Source organism: Microcaecilia unicolor, chromosome 7 (genome assembly GCF_901765095.1).
Source record: "Microcaecilia unicolor chromosome 7, aMicUni1.1, whole genome shotgun sequence".
In the NCBI taxonomy this organism is placed as follows: Eukaryota; Metazoa; Chordata; class Amphibia; order Gymnophiona; family Siphonopidae; genus Microcaecilia; species Microcaecilia unicolor.
In genome coordinates, this window is record NC_044037.1 from 224690402 (window position 1) to 224715358 (window position 24957).

Here is a 24957-nt window from a genome sequence, read left to right on the forward strand (position 1 = left end):
AGATGGTTATGCTTTTCATTTCGCCTCCTTTCTCTATCGCTCTCACGGCAAGGCATGTGAAGTAGGGGTCTCCCTACATAGACTCTTGGATCTTAGACCATTTTCTCTCTTGATTCTTCCGAATGCAATTTTAATTTCTAGTTCCTAAGAATGGATCTCCCTTCCTCCTATTTGGAATCTCACTGCCGTCATGCGCACTCTCAATGTCTCAAATCTTTATCACAAGAACCTAGTTCCTAAGAAGGAATTTTCCTTCCTCCTATTTCAATTCTAAGTGCTGTCAAGAGCGCTCTCAAAGTCTCAAGTCTTTTTCATGAAAGCCTTCGATCCATAGTGAAGCTTCGGGCAGCACATTTTTTGATACAAACTTTTCTGCATATTTCTCTTAGGAGAGTTTCTGAGAAGGATAGAGCCCGGTGTGAAGGAAGCTAAGCAGGGTCCGCCCGGGCTGGGTCCTGGAAGGGTGACCAGCTCACAATGCGCAATAATGTCCCTTCACAACACTGTTTTCCAGTCTCTAAAAGTTCATCATAGTTATGCTACCCCTCAGAAAAGGGGAGATTCTTCTTCACTCATGGCGAGTCAGCTAGCTATTTAAAAAAAACAAAACAACAAAAAAAAAACCTCTTGTCGACAAGTCAGCAAGTCGCAGACCGAGAAGTGCAATTTTTATGGTTCTCAGGATGCCTAGTACTGGTGGTCAAGAGTCGTCTAAATATTTTGCAGTCTCCACAATATTTTGGGGTTACATGCGACATAGTTGCAAGGTTTTTTCCCTGGGCAATTGCCTTTTGCAGTCTCATGAGCTGCACTCCCGTGCTCTTTATCTTTTTGAGTGTTCTGAAGCATTTGCAGCTTCCCTTTTGTTTTTTTCCCCGAGACTGCTGCTCTTCTTGTCAGCATTAGTTGAGTAGGACATTCCTCCTGGCATTTGGTTGTTACTTCCAGGACTACCATGTGGTCTCTTTACTTTGCAACTAGGGGACTGTCAGTCGCTCTCGGAGCAAGGAGGTATCCCTGAGGGCTAGCATTTTATTCTGAGCACTCTGTCTTTGGTCAGCATTGTTGCCATGTTATGTTAGTCTGGAATGCTCTTTCTGTACTCTCATAGGACTGTTATCATCTTAGGTTACTTCAAAGACTCAATCCTGCTCTCTGGCAGGACTGTTTCTAGCTTATGTTCTTTCAGAATGGTCTTCGGTCTCCTGGTAGGTCTGTTGCCTTCTTAGGCTACATATTGAGGCCCCTGGTAGGTCTCTGGTCTTCTTGTGTATTGAAGGTACATCCTTTCCTCGGACAGTTCTACTATCTGGTCATTCTGTTTCTTTACAGGGCTTGCATGTGCCCCCCTTTACATGATTGACATGTATGTCATTTTATTTTTGCATGTTTTCACTTTTCTCTGTAAGCTGCCTAAGGGGTAATCTAGCGAACAGTGCAGTGAGATGTCATCGGGGAGGCCCAGCTTCGGTTCTCACTCTGACTCTAATCGTCCTGCCTCCTAGGTGGGTTCACATCCGCACTGACGTTTGGTTTATTTCATGGCTGATGTCTGTTTTATTCAAGGGGAGTCATTTGTATGGATCTACCATCTGACCAGCCCTGTAGCATGCCATCCCCTTCTGGCATGGTGGCCTTCTCTTCAGGTCGGCCATTTCGCTTAGATATTTGGATCTCAGGGGCGTAACCCTTATGTTTTTTTTTTATTTTTTTCCTTGCAGATATACCAGGCTGCCTTTTAGGTTGTCATCTTGACTTTTTATGGAGCCGAGGGGGTTTTCTCTAGAGGACCTTCTCTCTTCCCCAGTCCGGCCTCTTTGTTTCTCTCTTGCTCAGGCTGGTGCATGCTCTCAGTCTGGGACAGGCATTCAGCCTTGCTAAGCAGGATGGCATCTTTTGTAGTTGCAGTATTCTCTTCTCAGCTTTTAGCCTCTGTGCCTTAGTGACATTGTCAGAGGGACAGGGTGTTATTCTTCTTCGCACGATAATTCAAAATCATCTTGTTTCCTTTAAGGTTTCTTTCTCCTTTCAGACACTGTTGTTAGTAGCCATGGCTTCAGCTAGCAGGGTCAGGACTGCAAGTTTCTCTCATACAGGTTTTCTTTTTTTCCAATCAGCTAGTACGTCTAGGTAAGAGGTACTTCTTCACCTGGGTATTTCTTTTTCACTCTACCTTAGTTTCCCATTTTTCATCTTTTCCAATCACTTTTTTCTTACTGGTCTGGACTCTTGTACTGGCGTTCAAGATCACAGGAAATTATATGCTTTATATATGCTTTACATATTAAAACAGATCTTATATATTTAGAGAGCTGTTACAAGCTATTTGGTCCTTCCTTTTGGTACTTCTAGTCAAGGTAAGGTTGCCGTTGTTTCGGCCTCACTATATCTCGACGTATTAAGGAATTCATACCTTCTATTTGTCTACTCACTGGGGGACCATTTCCTGAGAGTGTTATAACATATGCTCCATCTTGAGAAGCGGGGTTCTTTCCTTCGCACAGCGATTTTTGGTGCACTAGGTGCACATTTTGTACGGTGCCATTTTGAGCTTATCTTCATTCTCTTTTGATTGATATACACTCTACATGTTCATTGTCGCCAGGAGATGATCTATGCAACTCGGAGATGCTTAGGGGTTTGAAAGGGTCCCTCCCTTAAGGTTACTGCTTTGGTACTTCCCATCAGTCCAATCCTGGTCCGGTCCGGAGGGACGCTAAGGAAGGAGAAATTAGATCTTACCTGCTAATTTGCTTTCCTTTAGTCCCTCCGGACCGGACCAGGCCCCTCCCATATTTTGTCACTTTTTCAACGGGGTATTAAAAAAAAAAAAAAAAAAAAAAGTAGCTTGTACATAGATAGAACTTTAAGTGGACCATGCCACGTCTCTGGTCGGAGTTGCTGGTAGGTTCAGTTGCTGGAATATATGTGTATGTATGTATTTATATATCTATCTATATATGTATGTATATATTTATATATCTATATATGTATAGAACTTTGAGGTCCTTAGCACTTCTGTGCTGAGAGTTGCTGGTGAGTTCTAATTCAAGTGAGCCATACCACTTCTCTGGTAGGAGTTGCTGGTGAGCTTTCCTACAAAAGGGACATACCACTTCTCTGGTGAGAGTTGCTGGGGTACCCAATTGCTGGTATATATATATGTGAACCTTTAAGTAAGCCATGCTAGTATATATATGTGAAACTTTAAGTGAGCCATACCACTTCTCTGGTGAGAGTTGCTGGTGAGCTATAAGACAAGTGAGCCATACCACTTCTCTGGTGAGAGTTGCTGGTGAGCTATAAGACAAGTGAGCCATACCACTTCTCTGGTGAGAGTTGCTGGTGAGCTATAATACAAGGGAGCCATACCACTTCTCTGGTGAGAGTTGCTGGTGAGCTGTAGTACAGATCGGGCCATACCACTTCTCTGGTAAGAGTTGTTGGTGAGCTCTGATACTTGGCATTGCCGAGTGCTTTGTGGCTGCTAGGATTCCATACGGCACAGATGGTCTTTCTTTCTTTCTTTCCTGCTTTGTTATTCAAATACTGAGGCTAAGGTCACATGGCCAGGGCTCCTATTGGCTCTCTAGAGTCAGAGTTTTTCTCAGTCTCCACCTGCTGGTAGGCGAGCACAACCCATCAGTCCAATCCTGGTCCGGTCCGGAGGGACTAAAGGAAAGCAAATTAGCAGGTAAGATCTAATTTCTCCTTTGTCTCCTACTTGCTAGTTTTTTAGATTTCTTTTATAGAGAGCATCCACTGTACCAAATAAAGCTAGCTGACTCAATAGAGAGAGAATGAATGATTAGGAAAGCCTGTGTATTGTAGATAAGGGCATCCCTTGCCCAAAGATCTTGTCTGAGTAGAAGGAAAGGATAATGTGAGACTGGAGGCCTTTGCTGTCAGTTTTAGAGGTAGGTTAGAGCTGAGGCTGTAATGTTTCCTGGAGATTGATACTCTCTGGAAAAGTGCATTTTTCAGATGCAACTTGACAGTGGAAAGAAATGAAAGGTGTATTGCAGAAGGACGGAATTTGAAAAGAGATAGTAGCAAGAGAATAAACCTGGAATGACTAGAACTGAGGAGAACAAAGTCAGGAGAGATGCCAGTGCTGCAAGAAGGGTCTAATGAGAAATGAGGGATAATATTCTGAGAGAGGATAATGTTGAATATACATCAGAAGTACTAACTAGATCGGAGATGAGTAACCTTTTTAAATGGCATGTGCCAAAAGCTGAGCTAACTTTGAGGTGCCAAAGGAGTTTGTTTACTTGCATTCAATCTGAGTTCCCACCATTTCATGTTCTTCTCCCTGACTTCTCCTCTTCCTTTACTCCGTTTCTGTCCCCCATAATATCTCTACCTTATTTTTATTTCCCTCCTGCTGCAATTTTACCTGATGCCTCTCTCCCTTTCAGGGTACTCTCCTTTTTCTCCACTGCCTTTCCTGTTTTTCTATCGACCTTTTTATTCCTTCTCTCCATCTTGTTTCTTTTGGATTTGGGTTTTAGATTCATTTACTTAACCCTTCCAAACCTAAGCTCATGGTAGGTTGTCAAATGAGCCAAGACATTATGGTTTCTTCACATCATTGTACATTTTTCACGTTTCTGCTGTCTGGAAAAAAAAAATTTCAGAGTGCGTTAATTCTCCGAGGACAAGCAGGCTGCTTGTTCTCACGGCTGGGTGACGTCCACGGCAGCCCCCTCCAACCCAGAAGAGTTTGAAGCAAACTCACAAAAAGTCTTGCGGGAGGTCCTGCACGCGGGGCACGCCCACTGCGCGCGACCACTCCCGCTCAGTTTTTCGTTTTCCGCGCTTGGAGAGAGACTGCGTTGCGTCCTTCTCCGTGTCAGCCCTCGGAAACCGTTCTAGCGCTTAGTCCGCCTTTTCTTTGTTTTGTGGCGCCGTCCACGCCTTCTTTTCTATCTTCCTCTTAAAGAAAAAAAAAAAGAGAATCCTGTTTTTTCCCTAGTTTTTGCCGCCTTAAGTTCTTTTCGCCACCGTCGCGGCCTCATGGCTGCGCGCTCGCAATTTTCCCTTTTTGTGGCCCTTTTTGCCGCCACTATCGACGATTTTGACCTCGCCGCCGCGATTTTTCCGTCAATGACATCGAAGATCCCCAGCAGCTTCAAAAAGTGTGGTCGGTGCGGCCGGCAGATCTCGCTTTCCGACACCCATGCTTGGTGCCTTCAGTGCCTCGGGCCTGAGCATAATCCCAAAGCGTGCAACTTGTGTCTCGGCTTAAAGAAGCGGTCACAGGTAGCGAGGCAAGCTCAACAGGATCGTATTTTTGGAGCTTGTGCTGGCCGTTCGGCGTTGACGTCGGTAGCATCGGCACCGGCGGCGTCCCTTTGGCACCGGACATGGCATTGACCTCAGAAGTACAGGTACCACATGACCACCTCTTGCTGGGAGCAATGAGCAGTCGAGTGGGCCTCCACCTGCCTTGGCAGTTCCTGCTGTGCAGGCCCATCGGGACCGACCCCTTTCGGACCTGACCCCGAGGAGGCATGGGGATTCCACGTCCTCCTCGTTGGTACCGCGGCGCGCCGATGACATGCATCGAAAGAAGTTAGCTAAGAAGCATCGTCATCGGTCGCCCCCTTCACACGGTACCGGGAGCTCCGGGGCGTCGAGAGATTAGGCACCCGAGAAGCGTCGACGCCAGGAGGACCGTTCCCCCTCCATCCAAGAGGTGTCGGTCATCGGGCAGTCTGGTACCGTCTCCTGGCCCCGTGCAGATTCGAGCGCCGACTCCTGCACCGGCCCCTCAGCCTTTCCCGACAGAGACTTTGGACGAGGGCCTCCGAGCCATTCTTCCGGGTCTCCTGGAAGGGCTGCTGTGCCACTCTCTCATGGTACCGGGGGGTGCTTGCGCCCTCTGCACCGTTGACGGAAGCACCGGCTGGCTCTGGCCCTGTGATGGTGGCCATCGACATCGGTACCGCTTGCGGCATCGGTCTCGGCTGCCACTCAGGTGGAATCCCCGTCGACGTCAATGGAGGGAGCTTCGTCCCCGCTGGTGCGGGAGTCCACCTCTCGACGCCATCATCGAGGACGTGGTTCCTCTGAGTCGAGACAGGCCCGGTTTCGGACGGAGGTCAGGGAGCTCATGTCCGACACCGAGGAGGAGGCCTCGTGGGGGGAGGAGGATCCCAGGTATTTCTCTTCCGAGGAGTCCAGTGGTCTTCCCTCTGACCCCACTCCTTCACCGGAAAAGAAGCTCTCGCCACCTGAGAGCCTTTCCTTTTCCTCTTTTGTTAGGGACATGTCTGTGAGCATTCCCTTTCCCATGGTTACTGTGGATGAGCTGAGGGCTGAGATGCTCGAGGTCCTCGACTATCCATCACCACCTAGAGAGTCTTCCACGGTCCCGTTGCACAATGTCCTCAAGGAGACACTGCTTCGGAACTGGCTGAAGCTCCTATCTAATCCCACCATCCTGAAGAAAGTGGAGTCCCAGTATAGGGTCCACACTGACCCGGAATTGATGAGGACTCAGTTGCCACACGACTCCGCGGTCGTGGATTCTGCTCTCAAGAGAGCCAAGAGTTCGCGGGATACCGCCTCGGCGCCCCGGGGCGTGAGTCTCACACTCTGGACTCTTTTGGGAGGAAGGCCTATTATTCCTCCATGCTCGTGACCAAGATCTAGTCTTACCAGCTCTACATGAGCATTCATATGCGGAATAATGTGCGGCAACTGGCGGACCTGGTCGATAAGCTCCCGCTGGAGCAGGCCAGGCCTTTTCAGGAGGTGGTCAGGCAGCTGAAGGCATGTCGCAAATTCCTGTCCAGGGGTATTTATGACACTTGTGATGTTGCATCCAGAGCCGCTGCCCAAGGTATAGTCATGCGCAGACTCTCATGGCTGCGCGCCTCTGACCTGGACAACCGGACCCAGCATCAGCTGGCGGATGTCCCTTGCCGGGGGGATAACATTTTTGGCAAGAAAGTCGAGCAGTTGGTCAAACAGCTCCACCAGCGGGAAACCACCCTCGACAATCTCTCCCACCGGGCGCCTTCAGCACCTACCTCTTCAGGTAGGTGATTTTTCAGGGGAAAGAAGACTGCTTCTTACGCTTACACCAAGCGTAGGTACAATCCTCCTTCCTGGCAGCCTTCCCAGGCTCAGCCCCAGCACGCTCGTTCGCGTCAACAGCGTGCGACCAAGCAGGCCCCTGCGGCTCCCCAGCAAAAGCAGGGGACGGGCTTTTGACTGGATCCAAGGGAGCATAGCCGCCATACCAGTGCCCGTGCTGGACGATCTACCGGTCGGGGGGGAGGTGACTCCCAGTCTTCGTCTTGTAAGGTCCTCTTGTAATTTTTCACAATCAGCTTTTGATTTAACAACTTTGAATAATTTTGTGACGTCAGCAAATGTAATTACCTCACCAGTTAGTCCCATCTCTAGATTCTTTGTAAATATGTTAAAAAGCAGTGGCCCCAACACGGAACCCTGGGGAATCCCACTATCTACCCTTCTCCATTGAGAACACTGACCATTTAACCTTACTCTCTGTTTTTTTATCTTTTAACCAGTTTTTAATCCACAGTAGGACACTACCTTCTATCCTATGACTCTCCAACTTCCTTTGGAGTCTTTCATGAGGTACTTTGTCAAATGCCTTTTGAAAATTCAGATACACAAGATCAACCGGCGCACTTTTATCCACATGTTTATTTACCCCTTCAAAGAAATGTAATAGATTGGTGAGGTACCTTCGCTAAATCCACATTGACTTTGTCTCATTAATCCATGCTTTTGAAAGTGCTCTGTAATTTTGTTCTCTATAATAATCTGTACCATTTTGCCCGGCACAGACGGCAGGCTCTCACCAGTCTATATTTTCCTGGATTGCCTGTGGAACCTTTTTTAAAAATTGATGTTACATTGGCCACCCTCCAATCTTCTGGTACCATGCTTGATTTTAAAGATAAATTGCATATTATTAACTATAGTTTTGCAATTTTCATTTTTTCAATTCTATCAGTCCTCCGTGACGAATACCATCCGGTCCAGGCGACTTGCTACTCTTCAGTTTGTCAAATTGTGCCATTACATCTTCCAGGTTTATAGAGATTTCATTTAGTTTCTCTGACTCTTCAGCTTTGAATACCATTTCTTCATACTGACATCTCTCCCAAATCATCTTCTGTGAAGACCGAGGCAAAGAATTAATGTAATCTTACTCCTTCATTGGGAGACCAGCCTTCTGTATGTGTATCGTCCCATTCCTTTTGTGGGAAGACTTTGCTGAAACTCAAGCAAGACCAAGGAACCGTGATCCTGTTCATTCCTTACTGGTCCAGGCAGATCTGGTTTCGTCCACAAGGAGTTGTCCTCTGAAGAACCTTGGATATGGGAGTGCTTTCTTATTATTCCAAATATTTTATTAATTTCCAAGAATACAAATAACAGGAAAACAATGATGGAAAAACATAGGAAGCAAGAAACACAACAGGTGGGAAAGGAAAGAAGAGAAAAAAGGAGGGGAAAGCATCCAGGTGTTTAACAAATAAGTCCTTTGTACTGGTTTAAGGTGTGTCCTGAATAGTTTGGAGGTAGTTGTCCAAAATAGACCAAATTTTTTTCTTAGATACTATCATCTGACTTTTTGCAACCATGGCGAGCTCAAACTTCTGATGCTGCAGGACTGTATTCCACCAGAAATGAATATTCAGCAACTGTGCGTTTTTCCAGTTTTGCAAAATATGCCGTTGAGCAATAGTGAGGAGAATGTCCAATAGTTTTGATTGCGGGGAGGCCAAATCAAAAGTTGCATGAACGGACTTAAAAATTACAATTGAATAAGTCAGGTCATCAGTTATGGGCAAAAGTTTTTGTATAATATTCCAAACAGCCTTCCAGAATTGAAAGATCGGCGGACACTCATATAACATATGAGAGAAAGTACCCACTTGCAGCGAACAGCGCCAACATTTGTCTGATGAGCTCAGGCCAGCAGTAGCAAGTTTTCGAGGAGTCCAATTGGTTTTATGATTAAAAAAAAAAACATAGCCTGTAAAACCGCTGCAGAGGAAAGAGGTTTCATAACTTTAGACCAGAAACAGAACCACATATTTTCATCTACCACAGACTCTGTATCAAGCTGCCAATTATGTTGAAGGGCAGTATTGAAGTTGTGTGTTGCGTTAATAAAAATTTTATAAATAGATGAAGCTGTGTGCCCAGCTAATACTAGTGTCTGGGCGTTGGCAAATAAAGAAGGCAGCCGAGATGACAATGATGCCAGCTCAACAGATGCCTTCACACTATGAGTAAGTTACATCCATTGAAAGAACATAGTAGGAGGTAGAGAAAATTTGGATACCACCTCAGAAAAGGACCAAAAACTATTATCAGCATTAACAATATCAGACAGATAGAAGACTCCCTTATCTAGCCACTCTTTCCAAAAGAATGGAGCCTTATTTATTAAGATATGCGGATTATACCAAAGTGACCGATGTGATGACTTACTGAAAGGTATTGCTTGAAATTTGTTGAGGTCCAATAGACATTTGACCGTGGAGGCTATAATCTGATTAACTCTATGTGATGGAAATGAAGAAGCAGTAAGAAGAAGCGGTAAAGTGAGAGGAGCTACCATGGCCTCCTCCAATTGCAGCCACATGGGCTTGTATTCAGAAGTGCGGAAGAACCATCTGCACCCCTGCTGTGAAATGTAAGATTTATGATAAGTGAGGAAGTCGGGAAATAAAACTCCGCCTTTTTCCCTGGTACATTTAAGTTTCCTCAAAGCAATTTTTGGAGGCTTATTTGACCATAGAAAGGAAGATAATAATTTGTCAACTTGTGAGTAGAATGGAAGGGGGAAGAGGATCGGAAGCATACTGAGGATATAATTAATCTTTGGAGATATTTTAATAGTTTCAAGCCGGCCCCACCAGGAATGCAGCAAAGCTTTAAGGGTTTTCAGGTTTAAGTCGGAGTTATGATGGGAGTGCTTTCTGACCCTCATCATGCCTCTAGTCTCTGGCCCTCAGCCTGGATATTGAGAGCTGCCATCTTCCTGTGGGTGTCTCCAGGGTCTTGCTGGCTTCCAATAAAGATTCTACTAAGAGGTGTTCCTCTTTCTAGTGGAGGAGGTTTGCTGTCTGCTGTGAGGGCAAGGCCCTAGATCCCCTTTCTTGCCCTACACAGACCCTGCTTGAGTGCCTTCTAGACCTCTCATCATAGTGTAGAGGGTAAGCTCATCTCTGGACAGCCTCTAGTTGTTTGCTTCATGAGAGGTTTGCTTTTCACAAAGCCCTCTGTTAAAACTCCGCCTGTGTCATGGGACCTAAATGTTGTCCTCATCCTGCTGATGAAAGCTCCTTTTGAGCCACTAGATTCCTGTCATCTGAAGTACTTGACCTGGAAGGTCTTGTTTTTGGTAGCTGTTTCAGTGCGCAGGATCAGTGAGCTTCAGGCCCTAGTAGCGGATCCACGTTACACACGATTTCATCATAACAGAGTAGTTCTCTGCATGTACCCTAAATTCTCTGAGGACAAGCAGGCTGCTTGTTCTCACGACTGGGTGATGTCCACGGCAGCCCCGATGATCAGAAATCTTCCTAGCAAGAAAAGTTTGCTAGAGCATTCGAGCGCGAGTGGGCGGCCATCAGCTTCCCGCCTGTCGCACAAGAGTCCTGTTAATTCTAGTTTTTTTCTCTTTCCGTGGTAGGGAGCGGTTGTTTTCCGTCTCTCTCTGTGCCCTTGAGAAAAACCCTTCGTTTTTTCGTGAGTGTTTCGCTGTTTTTCATTTTCTTTCTTTGTGCTCTGTTGAGCTCTTTATATTAAAAAAAAAAAAAAAAAAATCAACTCCACCTCTCTATGCCCATTTTGTTCTGTTCCAGGCTGCACTCTCACACAGTTGTATATAGTTTCAGGTTAATTACTTTTTTGCCCTCGCCGTTGCGAAGTCCAGTTGGCCAATGGTGGCTGTTTTTGTTGAGCCTGTTAACTAGGGATTCCCACATGTGAGAAAATGGTCTGCTTGTCATCGGAGAAAGTGAAGATACTTACCTATAGCAGGTATTCTCTGTGGACAGTAGGCCGATCATTCTCACACACCCTCCCACCTCCCCTTAGTGTTGTCTCCTTTTTTCATATGCTATACTATTGTACTGATGGTCCTGTGCTCTCTCGTCAGGCAGGAAGGGCACTCATGTATGCACGGTGAGGACTCTGTGCGTGCTTAAAAAAAAAAAAAAAAGAAGACGCAGCAGTAGCTATTTTTAGCTGTATAAGCTCAGCACCTGGTGATGTGGATTACGTCACCCATATGTGAGAATGAATGGCCTGCTCTCCTTGGAGAATACCTGATACAGGTATCTTTGCTTTTTCTGCAATCACATGAACACCTCCTGCATCATATGAAATTCCCCATAATTAATTTAACTTCTAATAAGGTGAGGAAAAAAAACCTAATAGTGTGGGAATCATGATATCTTAAATATTTGACTGTTATGTTAAAGGGCTACAGAAGGACAAAGGGACGGTACCTATTTTTGAAGGTTGAAACCAAACACCAGTTTTATACCCTTGTAAATATTTGTGCCTCAAATTCAGATAATAAATATTTTTACTTGAAAATCAATCAGCTACTCTGTGATCTAGTGAAAGGACATGTCATTTTAAGAGAGGATTTTAATTTAACAACCTCCTGTTAGATAATACTAGTTAAGCTTGTGGCTATTCAACAGCAGCTAGAGTACAGTTGAAGCTACTTATCCAACATTGTGATCTTTGTTATATGTGGAGACATCCTTACCTCACACACAGGAACTTTATGCACTACTCAGCAGCTCACTTTTCCTACTGTAGGACAGATATGTGGATGATAAATCGAGGGCTCTTGCAAGCATGGGATGATATGACCATAGAAACACAGGTTTATTCAGATCACTCCCTGGTGGTTCTTAAATGATCCGTGTTGCCACCAGAGGATAAACCACGCTCTTGGCATATGAATGCCAATCTGCTTTCGGATCCCAGCTACAAAACGATATAAAAGAGTATATACAGTTTATGTTTCAACGGTTTTTATTGATAAGTCAAAAAGTACAGATCCACCTCAGCACAATGATTTCAGTACAATATTGCAACACTCACGGTAGTAACACAACAAAGATACACCACTGCTTACAGTCATCAAACTTTTAACATTTTTACCCCCCCCCCCCCCCCAACTATGCTTTATATTTATGTTTCAACAGTTTTTATTGATGATATTATACAGATAACGGTACCCAAAAAACATAATGTAGCTCTGATAATGAACACATTCATACCTCAAAAAAAACAAAAAACAAACAAACCCTCACATAGAGCATTATCATCAATGTTTTAGTATAGAACCCCCCTCCCCCCCTGTCAGCATTCTAAAACAGTCTACTTTGAACTCATATGTTCCCCCAACCCATATCAAACTTCCACCACTCTCGAAATTTAGTAAGGAACAGAATGTTACCAAAAATTAGAACAGTAAAACAAACAGTGAAATCCTTCCCTCCCCCCCCACCTACCTCCCTCCCCTTGTTGAGAGATATCCAGACTTCCAACTTCTTACCCCAAAGGATGGTCCCACCTCAATATATATCTAAAGCGAGTTCACCACTAAACTCCGCCCCTTGGGAGACAGGCTGTGAATATATGGCCCCCAAATATCTAAAAACCGCCTCAGCCGCCCAGGGGAGCTGCCCACACCTCTCCTCTCAAACAACATAAACTCATGTAGTTTGTTGCGCCAATGCCAGAAGTCCGGAGGGGTCTCCGCCACCCACTGGCTCATTATTAGCCTCTTACCAATCAAAAAGGCCTTCTGAACCAATTGACGGGCCGAGCCCCCCTGCAAAAGAAAAGCTTCATATTTGTCTAACAAAATTCCCATCGGAGAGCACATGATTCTCGAGTCCAACAGATCCGCCAGATATTGAGCAATGGAGTCCCAAAAATGTCTCACTTTATAGCAGCTCCACAAACAATGAAAAAGAGATCCCGGAGCCCTCCCACATTTCCCACATAAGGGCATAGAAATACCCCCCATCTTGAATATCTGAGCCTTCGTTAAATAGGCCCTATGAAGAATGCGATATTGGCACTCTCTAAGCCCTGCACTACCCGCCAAACTCCGTATCCTGGCCGTCAAAACATCAAAGTCTAAAGTGATATGTGGTCTCTCCAAATCCCCTGCCCACTTCTGTCGAATATACTCCCGATCCTTGGGCGCCAGAAACTTCCCTAACACTTTGTGTAACCCAGAAATAGAAAGACGTTCACTTTGTACCGAATGGAAAAACTGCCTCAAAAGACCACAGTGCCCAGAGCCCAGGGCCTCTGTCTTCAATGAATCCACATAGTGTTTTAAAAGAGTATATACAGTTTAATGATACTGAAGACATTAGCTTGCTTTCTTTTTGGGAATGTCTAAAACAGTCCTTAGGGGAAAACTCGTGTCTTCAGTAGCTTACAGAGCAAAGCAAAGAAGGCAGAAAGAACAGGACACTAGATGCCAACTGCATCATCTAGAATAGTTTCATAAGGTTGAACAGGGCCGCAGAATATCCTATCCCATATTGACCATTTGCGAATGGAATTAAAAGAGCTAGAATTAGAAAATATCAGTAGCAAATTACAACTATTGCAACAAAAATGATTTGAATCTGGAAACGGGGTGGAGAGGCTCTTAGCTCAGAAGTTTAAAAAAAAACCTCATTTATGGAATTATCAATTCACATGGGAGAGTGCAACAGGATAATGACACATTCAAAATACTTTTCTGCAATTTTACAAAGACCTTTACTGAGCAGAGTCTCAGGCTATTCCAGAGGAGATCTCGTATCTGGAGGAGCTTAATTTACCACAGTTTACTCGGGGAGGGACAGTGGTTATCACTACCAGTCACATTAGAGGAGACTGTATAGGCCATAAATGATTTGCTGCACGGTAAAGCTCTTGACCTGGATGGCTTTACCAATTCATTGTATAAATGTCATTAAATATATTGCACCTATATTAACCAGTGTGCTTTTAATTTGCTGGAAATGGCCCCAGATTTGCCTTTTTCCAGGCGATTGGTGGGAGTTACGATTCTTCCCAAACCTGGTAAACATACAGTGTGGCTCATATTGGCCCATATCATTGCTGAGAACTGACTACAAAAATTCTATCAACACTTTCAATGGGTCCTTCCCCAATTGATTAAGGATGATCAGGTGGGTTCCATCATTGGCAGACAAACTTTTGATAATACTGTACAATGCAACAATCTCTCAAAAATAGTGGCAATAAGTAACATAGTAACATACATAGTATTCTCCGAGGACAAGCAGGCTGCTTGTTCTCACTGATGGGTGACGTCCATGGCAGCCCCTCCAATCGGAAACTTCACTAGCAAAGGCCTTTGCTAGTCCTCGCGCGCCCATGCGCATCGCGCATGCGCGGCCGTCTTCCCACTCGAACCGGCTCGTGTTCGTCAGTCTTCTTTTGTCCGCGCTCGGGACGGTCGTGTTTTGTGCCGTTTCGCGCCCCTCAAAGTTGACCCTCGCGCGTCTTCGCGATTTCGCTAGAAAAGAAAAAGACCTTGGTCTTTGTCGCTTCCCGTGTGTCCAGTTTGTTTCCCCGACGTAAGTTTCCTTTCGCTTTCGGGGTAGGCCTTTTTTGGGGCCTCGGTACGGATTTTTTCTCTCTCCCTTATTTTTGGTGCCCTTCGTCGCCATCGCGAATTTTGATTTCGCCAGCATGATTTTTCCGCCCATGTCATTGAAGTCTTCCAGCGGCTTCAAGAAGTGCACCAGTGCGCCCGGGTAATCTCGCTCACTGATAGGCACGCTTCGTGTCTTCAGTGTCTGGGGGCTGGGCACCGCCCGCAGGCCTGCAGTCTTTGTGCTCTTTTACAGGAGAGGACTCAGGTTGCGAGATTGGCTCAGTGGAACGTGTTGTTCTCGGGCTCTTCGTCGACAACAGCACCGAAGGCATCGAGTGCATCGACGTTGGCAGCATCAAGACCTTCGACCTCGGCATCAACTGCATCGAGGTATCGACCCTCTGCATCGGAAGGCTGCGTCGGCGTCGGTGGTACCGAGACCTCCGCTGTTGCTGATGTCGTCGGACGGTGGTGCTTCGACTGGAGTGCAGGTGAGGGCTGTCAATCAAAGAACGTATTACCTTCAATATCTGCACCTTGGTCCACAAAATTATCTACGGCGAAGTCTCAGGCTACATGACAGCCCTCATAGATCTACCAACCAGAAACACAACCAGATCATCACGAACATACCTAAACCTCTGCTACCCAAAAACGGCAAAGGACTCAAATACAAAGCAACCTACTACTACTACTATTTAACATTTCTAGAGCGCTACAAAGTGTACGCAGCGCTGTACAAACACAGAAGAAAGACAGTCCCTGCTCAAAGAGCTTACAATCTAATAGACAAAAAGTAAAGCATTTAAATTTAAATTTAAATTTAAAACCTACGCATCCAGCTTCTCCTATATAAGCCCAGAACTATGGAACTCACTGCCAAAAGCTGTGAAAACAACCTACGACCATCTAAACTTCAGGAAATCACTAAAAACCAAACTGTTCAAAAAGGCATACCCTACCCACCCAACATAAATGCCTACACTCTGCAACACAGCAAAACCAAAGCTCGTAATGGACACTATATAACCTCTCCTCTCTTCAATCCCCATTGTGCCTGAACTTTAATCGACCACATCACCACCATGTATTTGTTTCTCTACCGGTCTTGGCGAACGCCTTTACGGTACTATGTAAGCCACATTGAGCCTGCAAATAGGTGGGAAAATGTGGGATACATAAAAGATGAGGTAGTGTCTAGGGGGGTAGGATGCATCATTTTCAGTGGTAAAATTACTATATATGGTACGGTTGAACGAGTTGGTTACCACAAGAAATTTAATTTTATCTCTATTTAACTTAAATTTAAATTCAGAAGCCCAAGATTCCAAGAAATCAAGACCAGGCCTAATCATAGGGACACTTTCTGGAAGACCAGCATCTGCATAAATAAAAGTACAGAACCCCACTGCCTCCAGTCTTTCACCTAATGGAGCCATCATAACATTAAAGAGGACTGGAGGTAGCGGCGAGCTCTGTGGCACCCTGCAGTCATGAGACCAAGATGGTGAGAGAGAACCTAATAACTTCATCTGATATGATCTAGATTTTAGGAAGCCTCGGAACCATTTGTGAATCTTCTCACACAGTCCAAATTGGTCCAACAGGCTTAAAAGCAACGCATGATCAAGAAGGTCAAAGGCACTTGACATATCGAATTTCATCACTAAAATCTTAAAGCCTAAACTGATTGTTTTCCTAAAATCAAGGTGGTCAAGTCTGTCTTGGTACTATAATGAGACCTAAAGCATGACTGGGATTTATACAAGATAGTGAAAGAGGAAAGGTGATTCATAAGCTGAGTATCAACTATTCCCCCCGTTACCTTAGTCAACAGTGGGATAGAAGTGACAGGGCTGTAATTAGTAACGTCTCCCAATGAAGCCGAGGTGCTCTTAGGGATCAGGGTAAGTATTATGGAACATTTCCACAGAGCATAGTACCCTCAGTTGGCATAAACGAGATATGAGCTTGAAGAATGTCAATGAATCCTGTCGGTGCAGTTTTTAATAAATAACTCTGACAAGTATCCAGAAGACAATGTGAGGACGAATATTTTTTGAGGGAGGATTTGACAGTCTTATGAGTAGGTAACAGCTTGGAGAAGAGACGGCTGAGGGGAGATATGATAGAAGTGTATAAAATAATGAATGGAATGGATCGGGTGGATGTGAAGCGACTGTTCATGCTATCCAAAAATACTAGGACTAGAGGGCATGAGTTGAAGCTACAGTGTGGTAAATTTAAAACGAATCGGAGAAAATTTTTCTTCACCCAACGTGTAATTAGACTCTGGAATTCGTTGCCGGAGAACGTGGTACGGGCGGTTAGCTTGACGGAGTTTAAAAAGGGGTTAGATAGATTCCTAAAGGACAAGTCCATAGACCGCTATTAAATGGACTTGGAAAAATTCCGCATTTTTAGGTATAACTTGTCTGGAATGTTTTTACGTTTGGGGAGCGTGCCAGGTGCCCTTGACCTGGATTGGCCACTGTCGGTGACAGGATGCTGGGCTAGATGGACCTTTGGTCTTTCCCAGTATGGCACTACTTTTGTACTTATGTACTTATGCACAGTCAGTCAGCTGCAATACCAGCATCCAGACTAGGCTGCTTGATGCAAGATTGAACACTAGTAGCCTTAAGTTGCAGTACTGCCCCCCCCCCCCCCCTAATTTTAGTATGTGTCTAATTGATTAGCAGAGGGAGGGCTACAGTTAATGATAAGTTTTCGGTCAGCAGAAGCCTATTAAGGCTAAAGAGCTTATGGGTATTTGAGTGGTTACAACCAATTTGCTCTTTATAGTAGAGGGTTTTAGCTTCTACAGTCTTTTTCTTACAATTCCTGATGTTCTTTCTCCAAAGCATTTTGTTCGCATCAGACTTATGTCTGGACCACTTTCTCTCTAATTTTCTACACTGCTTCTTCAGATGGAGAATATCTTGAATTGTACCAGGGTGACACCCTGTGGGTGAGTTTGGGCAAAACTTTGATGGGACCCATACTATCTAGGGTAGAATTACATAACTCATCCCACTTGCACAGGAAATCCTCAATGTCTGCGTCTGGAGGCTGTGGCATATCAAAGATTTCAGACTACAATTACTTAAGCAACTCTGGGAGGATCTAGAATGCTGGGAGGGTTTAACTGTCTCTTGGTGGGGTAGGGTTAATGCGATAAAAATGATTATTCTACCCAAGTTGCTATACTTATTTGCAGCACTACCAATTTCCCTATCAAAACAGTTTTTTTTGAATCATGAATCAAAAGGCCTTCCATTACATTTGGTAGCTTAAACCCTCAAGAGTAAGCAGGGAGAGGTACGTTATAGGCCCCATGCTAAGGGAGGGTATGTCTGCCCAATTTTCAAAAGTATTATGCAGCTGCTCAACTTAGCGCCCTAGCTTATTGGGAACAGGGAGCCAGTAAAAGTTGGGTAAGATTGGAGCAAATCTAGTGGGTGAGACTCCGCTTTGGGTAGTTTCCTGTAGAGCTGTACTGAATAACATGTTTCTTCGGCCGAATATGAATAATGAAAAATTTGGCTGAATCTGAATACCGAATATGAATAATGGGCATTGAGCTTTAACATGAATAAAAGAAGCAACGTGAATCAGAGATCAAGAGTTTATTTCTGTAGGATTTAGCACAGTATATGTATTCAAATTTAAATCGCTATTTGGCCGAATACGAATAATGTATTTGGGGCACTATTCGGGGCCAATATAGTGGAATTAGAAAAGGCTCAAAGATTCCAGATTTCAAAATGTATCATGTGGCATTTCAAGCTTCCCAAACAATAAAGTGGTTTGATATATCACTTTCTTCTGAGCAACCAAGATGGTTCTTATTTGAAAGAGATCTAACCCACCCTCTTTGCCTCCCACTCCTCTTGACAAATTCTCACATTCTTCCTCGTCCTTTATCATCAAATCCTCCATCAAAATACTAAAAGATCTCCTTCACCTGAGATGGGAGGACACCTACCCAAATTAAATTTCACTCTGGTATAACAGTACTCTCCACAGCTCCAAGTTCTTCTTTCTCAATTGGCAAATATGGAAACAAGCAGGTTTGTGGTTACTTTCTCAAATCTCTTCCAAATCTTTCAAATCTCTCTCATGAACATTCATTGTGGATATCCCAAAAACCTGACTGGCTGGGGTGCCTCCAGGATCAGGTTTGGCAATCACTTCACTAAAAGGAAGAGGTTTGCTGTCTGATGTGAGGGCAAGGCCCTATATCCTTTTTCTTGCCCTACACAAAAAACTGCTTGAATACTTTCTTCACCTCTCTGAGTCTGGCTTAAAAAACAACTCCATAAGGGCCTCAGTGCAATTAGCGTTTACCATCACCATGTAGGGGGTAAGCACATCTCTGTACAGCCTTAGTTTGCTGTATGTGAGGTTTGCTTCTGACAAAGCCTCCCATTGTATCATGGGACCTCAACGTCATCTTCACCCAGCTGATGAAAGCTACTTTTGAGCCACCTGACTCATGATATCTGAAGTACCTGACCTGGAAGGTCTTATTTTTGGTGGCAGTCACTTCAGCTCGCAGGGTATGTGAGCTTCAGGCCCTAGTAGCAGATCCATCTTACACTATTTCATCATAATAGAGTAGTTCTCCACAGACATTTTAAGTTCTTAAGGTAGTGTCGGAGTTCCATCTTAACCAGTTAATTGTTCAGCCAACAATCCTCCTGAAATCTCATGCTCATCCTGGCAGGAGCGCCCTGCACACCTTGGACTGCAAGCAAGCCATAATCTTTTAACTGGAGTGGGCTAAAGCCATAGACAGTCCACCTAGCTTTTTGTTTCATTTGACCCAAACTGGATGGGGACAGCCATCAGTAAACACACCTTATCCAATTGGTTAGCAGACTGCATCTCCTTCAGTTACGCCCAGGCTGGACTGACTCTGCAGGTTCATGCCACAGCTTGCAATGTTAGAGTCATGGCAGTGTCGGTTGCCCACCTGAGATCAACCTCCATTGAGTAGATTTGCAGTGCTGCATTGTGGTCTTCAGTTCACACATTCATATTTCTCTACTGACTTGAACAGAATACCTGACGTGATAGCCAGTTTGATCAGACAGTGCTGCAAAATTTGTTTGGAGTCTAGAATCCAACTTCAGCATCCTAGTCCCCATTCTTTTCTGTTCCAGACTGCACCTTCACAACAGCATCTTTTTTGTTAGTAGTTGTGATGAAACCGGGGTTTTTCCAAGCCTGTGAACCGTATTAATCTTTTCATACCGTGTATTTTTCTTGTTTAGCCAGGAGGTGGTGTTTGTTTTCTGTTTTAAATTTGTTGCAGAAAAGACTTTTCTTTTTCAGTTTAAGACCTGTGGGAAGGTAACCTGCTGTGCCATTGGACAGATACTTTCAAAGTTAGTGTTCTGGGCTCTGATTGGCCTTGGAGTTCAAATCCAGCCAGGAGATACTGGATTGTCCCCAATCTCAGAGAGTGCAGAGGGTAAACATCTCTGCCCTGAGGCCCTGTTCAAGAACTGTGAGCAGTTATTTTCCTGAAACTCTCCAGGTGCTACCCAGGGAGTGACAGTGTTTAGATAGTTTTAATATTGATCCTTACTTAGTTACCTATTATTTCTTGTTGTTTTCCCACCTGTTTTATATTGTCCACTGTTCTATTTCTGTGATAATAAACCCATTAGTTTATTAGCTCTAATGTCTTGTACCGACTAAGAATCCTGATGGTTTGTGTTTTGGGTCTTTGAGTGCTTTCTAGGAACTGTGGGACCCCTGGGAGTGTGGCACCAGTATCCTAGAAATCACCGGGGAATAACTTGAGAGTGGGGAGACTTGCTGAGAGGCAAGAGAAACCCAGTGGAGTGGAAGGTTGGTTAGTGTTGACCATGGGCACAGATGTAGGTAGGCCTGAGCAGTGCTGTGGACAGACCCTCTAGGTGGCTGCGGGGTTAACCCCAGGTGGGTGTTGTTCCGTGATAGTAGTGTTTTTGATTCTAATTGGCTTTGCCATTGTAAGTTCCTATTGACTGTTCTTTGTTTTCAGTGAGTCTGGTAGCTAGGGATTGCCCATGTAAGAACTATAGTCTTGTCCTCAGAGAAAGCGAAGTTACTCACCTGCATCAGGTGTTCTCCTGGGCAGCAGAACGTAAGTTCTCACATACCTTCTCACCTCCTCGAGTTGCATTCTTTATGCTTTTTTTATTTGTGAGGGGCGGATAGCCATGCTTGCATATGCGGGAGGGCGGGCATGCATGCATGCATGTGTGGTTGGGCCTGCCAAAGGCTTCCAGAAGCTGAAGGTACACTGGGCAGCATCTGCATTGGGGCTCCGTCGTTGACATTGTCCACATGCGTGAGCTTATATCCTGCTGTCTTCAGAGAACACTTACTGCAGGTGAGTGACTTCGCTGTTGTAGCTAGGGATTTCCAGTTGTGAGAGATATAGTTTTGCTTGTCGTCAGAGAAAGAAATGTTGTTTACCTGTAATAAATGTTCTCCAAGGAGATCAAGATATTAGTCATCATAAAGGCCACTTATCCCTCCTAGAAGTTGTCTTCTCCTAATGCTTAATATTTGGAACTGAAGTAGCCCTGCTTGATGATGCTAGCAGGCGAGAACCCTGCATATATGAGGTTCACCATGCTTGAAATCTTTGCGGACCTCTAGAGATTTTCTGTACCTTTTCTGTGCCAGACTCCATCAGATGACATAACCTACTCATGAAGACTGATATCCCATTGTCCTCTGAGTACACTGTGTATAGATAAACAGTTTTGCTTTACCAACAGAGCATTTGACTTTAGTAAGTGTGTTCTCTCCAAAATGATTATGCTTATGCTTCTTATTCCATAAAAATATTTAATGCATAGCTATCAGGAAATAGAAGAAAAATTAATTTATTGTAAGTAAATGCAGATCAGCAGATAATCAGAAAAATATAACATTATTAATCTGAATACTTGAACTTAAAATATCACTAGGATGCAATAAAATATAATCAATAAAAGTATATAATATGCACATGATTTGTTATTGTATCTTGGGGATGCTTATATTTTTCACTCTCAAATATAGGATTTACTCTCTGCTGCAGCTGTGTTTCTTCACTTCTTACCTTCTTTGTGGCTTATGGGTGTGTGTATGTTTTCTTCCTAGATATTCGGATTAAAGAAGAAGAACCTGACCCAGAAGAGTGGCAGCTCGGTGGTGACTCTACTTTGAACACCAATGATTTGACACATTTGAGAGTGCAAGTGATAGATGAAGAAGGAGACCAACCAAATCAGGAGGGAAAAAGGCTACGACGAGTAGCTTGCACCTGTCCCAACTGTAAGGAAGGCGGTGGGAGGTATGCATCTATTACTTACTCTCCATGGAGAATAAGAGAGTGTTGTTTTAGAATCCTAAAGCAAATTAACATTCACGGGTCAAAAATGCATCACAGCTGTATGATGGTTTAAAAGAATGCAGATAGCATTTACGTTGCTGTGGAATTTGCGAGGCCATAAACATTCTCAGTTAATATTCGTATACTCCTCTTCGGTTTCACGCTTGACAATGTTTCATTACTCTGAGAGTGCAGTTTTATTCTTCTATAATTCCTGTTAGCATTTTCAGTGTTTATTTAAAAAAAAAAAAAAAATGTACCTATATATATTCTGTTGTAAATAGTTGTTGGTAACTTTAATGTAAACATGACCTGTTTGTATTGTAAAAACATTTCAGGATATTTTTTCTGTTAAACTCTTTTGTGGCAAACGAAAAAAAAAAAAAAGAAGGGCTGTAGACCAATTTGATACCAGCATGTGGAGTTTATTAAACGTCAACTGACAAATGACTCGATGCAGTCCTGCATTTCGGCGCAACATGCGCCTGCTTCAGGAGTCAAGCAGTGTTTTCTGGAAAATAATCCAACATATATATATATCAATGAAAGCATAATATAAAAAATGTGTTTAAATTCATAGATATAAAACAGTTGTTACAGACATATATACTAATAGTATGACATACCCATTAAAACATCAATGATAATGTAATTGTCAACGGAAAAGCTTAGGAACTTAATTGAAAAAAACTATGGATATGGATAAAAATAATAGATATCCAATGGTAACCCTATATGAAGTTAAAATATACTTACTGACCAGAGCGGATGGGTGACAGTTGATGCAGAAAAAACACCCAGGGGTCTTTTTACCAAGCAGGGTAAAAGGGGCCCTGTTTGCCGCTTGCTGTAGCCCTTTTTACTGCAGCGGGTAAAAAGGCTGAAAAAAAGAAATGGCCATGCGGGGGGTGGGAAGCACTTACCACCACCCATTGAGTTGACAGTAAGAGCTCCCACACTATTCCGGTGGTAACCAGGTAGCTCGTGGTGCTATCTGCTGCTGGTGGGTTAGTGCTGGATATTTTTGCTAGTGACAGAAAATGCTGCACGCTGGGGGTGGAATTACTGCCGGCGCCCGCGTTGGGCCAGTGGCAGCTCCATATTGGCGTGTGGTAAGCCCACAGTAGGCTTACCACTGCTCAGTAAAAGGGCCCCCCAATGAGACAATACATCCAAATATCTAAAGCCAAAAATATGCAGATAAACATAAGAAAATAGGTTGAAATGATAAAATCATGGAAAAAGACTCATAAGACCACCAGAACTTTTATAAAATAGGACCTATGGGGGGAGAGGGACTGGTTTTCTGTTTTGGGGGAGCCTTTTCTTGTTGGGGGGGGATACTGGCTCGAGAGGATGGACTTGGGATGAAACCATGTTTTCGGCTTCAATTCTGGCCGAAACTGAGTGTTGAATTTTGGCTGCAAATTTGGTTTTGGCTGGAACCAAAACCACCAGTTTGTGATCCTCTGATTTGACCTACATGTAAAGAAGTGCGCAGAGAGGTCAGAAGGCTGATCTCCGGGTTCCTTAATGTTGTGTGTATAGGGCATGTGGTTCCAGGTAGACAGTAAATGATAGGAGCTGCTGTGTTGAGTATCAAAGGTGCTAGAAACGGAAATGTTTGTTTTTTTTTTTTTTACAGGTATGAGCTACCTGCAATTTCTTTTTTTATGGTTTAACATTTTATTGATGACTCAGCAAGGAATATACAGCCTTTAAAATTAATACACTAATAGAGAACCATACATTCGTGACATCCACAGTGATGCCGTTTGTCATCCAAATTTTCTATTTCAATCCCCCCTCCCACACCCCCCCCCCCCTCTATTGTAAAGTTCAGGCTAATGATATTTCCAACAAGGTAATGAAACAAACAGCATTTTATAACGAACAACTCTTAGTACAGACAAGCGGTGGTCAAGCCTTCCGCTAACAGATCTAACTTTTAATACCCCCCCCCCCCCCAATCCCTTCCCTTCCCCCCGCTCTCCCTCCCTCCTACCTCCCTCTAATAATAACAATGCCAATTATGGACTGCAATTTCTTTTTAAAAAAAAATTATGTATGAATTTAACAGTGTTAAGCAAAAAAAACCCCACTTGTATGGAAAAGCTTTGCAATATAGAAACAAAATAAGGCTTTAAAAGGGAAAAATATAAATTAGGCAAAAAAAAAAAATGTTGTCAAAGATCAAATCCACAATGATTTGGGGGGGGGGGGGGGGGAAAGAAGGGTGGTAGCCCAAAGATAAAGGGGAAAGAAAATAAAGGGAAGTCACAGATTAGAAGCTAAGAATAGCAGTATTACGTTTTAAAACCCCTATTTGAGATTCCCTTGAGCAAGTCGAAAGTAGTCCTCTCCTGGAAACTTAGAAAAGAAAGGCAGACAAATGAGAAGTGTGTATGTGTGTGTGTATATATATATATATATATATATGTGTGTGTGTGTGTGTGTGTGTATATATATATATATATATATATATATTTTTTTTTTTTTAGAAGACTGACAGAATACATAAGAGAATTTCAAAAAGAAGGAGCACCCAATTGTAAAATCCTTGGACAAAGTAACAAAAACTTCTAATGATGTTTGAGCTAGACAATGATGTGGGGACAGAATTTGTCCCTGCCCCATCCCCATGAGCTCTGTCCCCACCCCATCCCCGCAAGCTCTGTCTGATCCCATCTGCCGAAGCCTCAAACAAGAGTTTATATTTAAATCATTTTATTAAAGTATAAAAAGAAACAATATCCTGTACAGCTGTACAATATTTTTGACCCATTTTTTTAGCCAGAGAGAGTTCTGAGTCAGAAGGTTCTCTGACTAAAAGAATGGTTCAGGAATATTGTTGAATCATTAAAGAAGTTCTTTACAGGGGGAGATCAGGGGAGGAAAACTTCAGTGCTGCTGTTAA

At 43.8% G+C, this 24957-nt stretch overlaps 1 protein-coding gene across 2 annotated transcripts in view; it reads left to right on the top strand.

Moving 5' to 3' along the window:
• SP3 (Sp3 transcription factor) overlaps positions 1 to 24957 on the top strand; it is a 107678-nt gene that overhangs the window by 36800 nt on the left and 45921 nt on the right. For both annotated transcript variants that reach the window (XM_030208842.1, XM_030208843.1), the window contains one exon: positions 21809 to 22001. In XM_030208842.1, coding sequence (XP_030064702.1) covers positions 21809 to 22001 — 193 coding nt within the window. The remainder of the gene's footprint in view (positions 1 to 21808; positions 22002 to 24957) is intronic.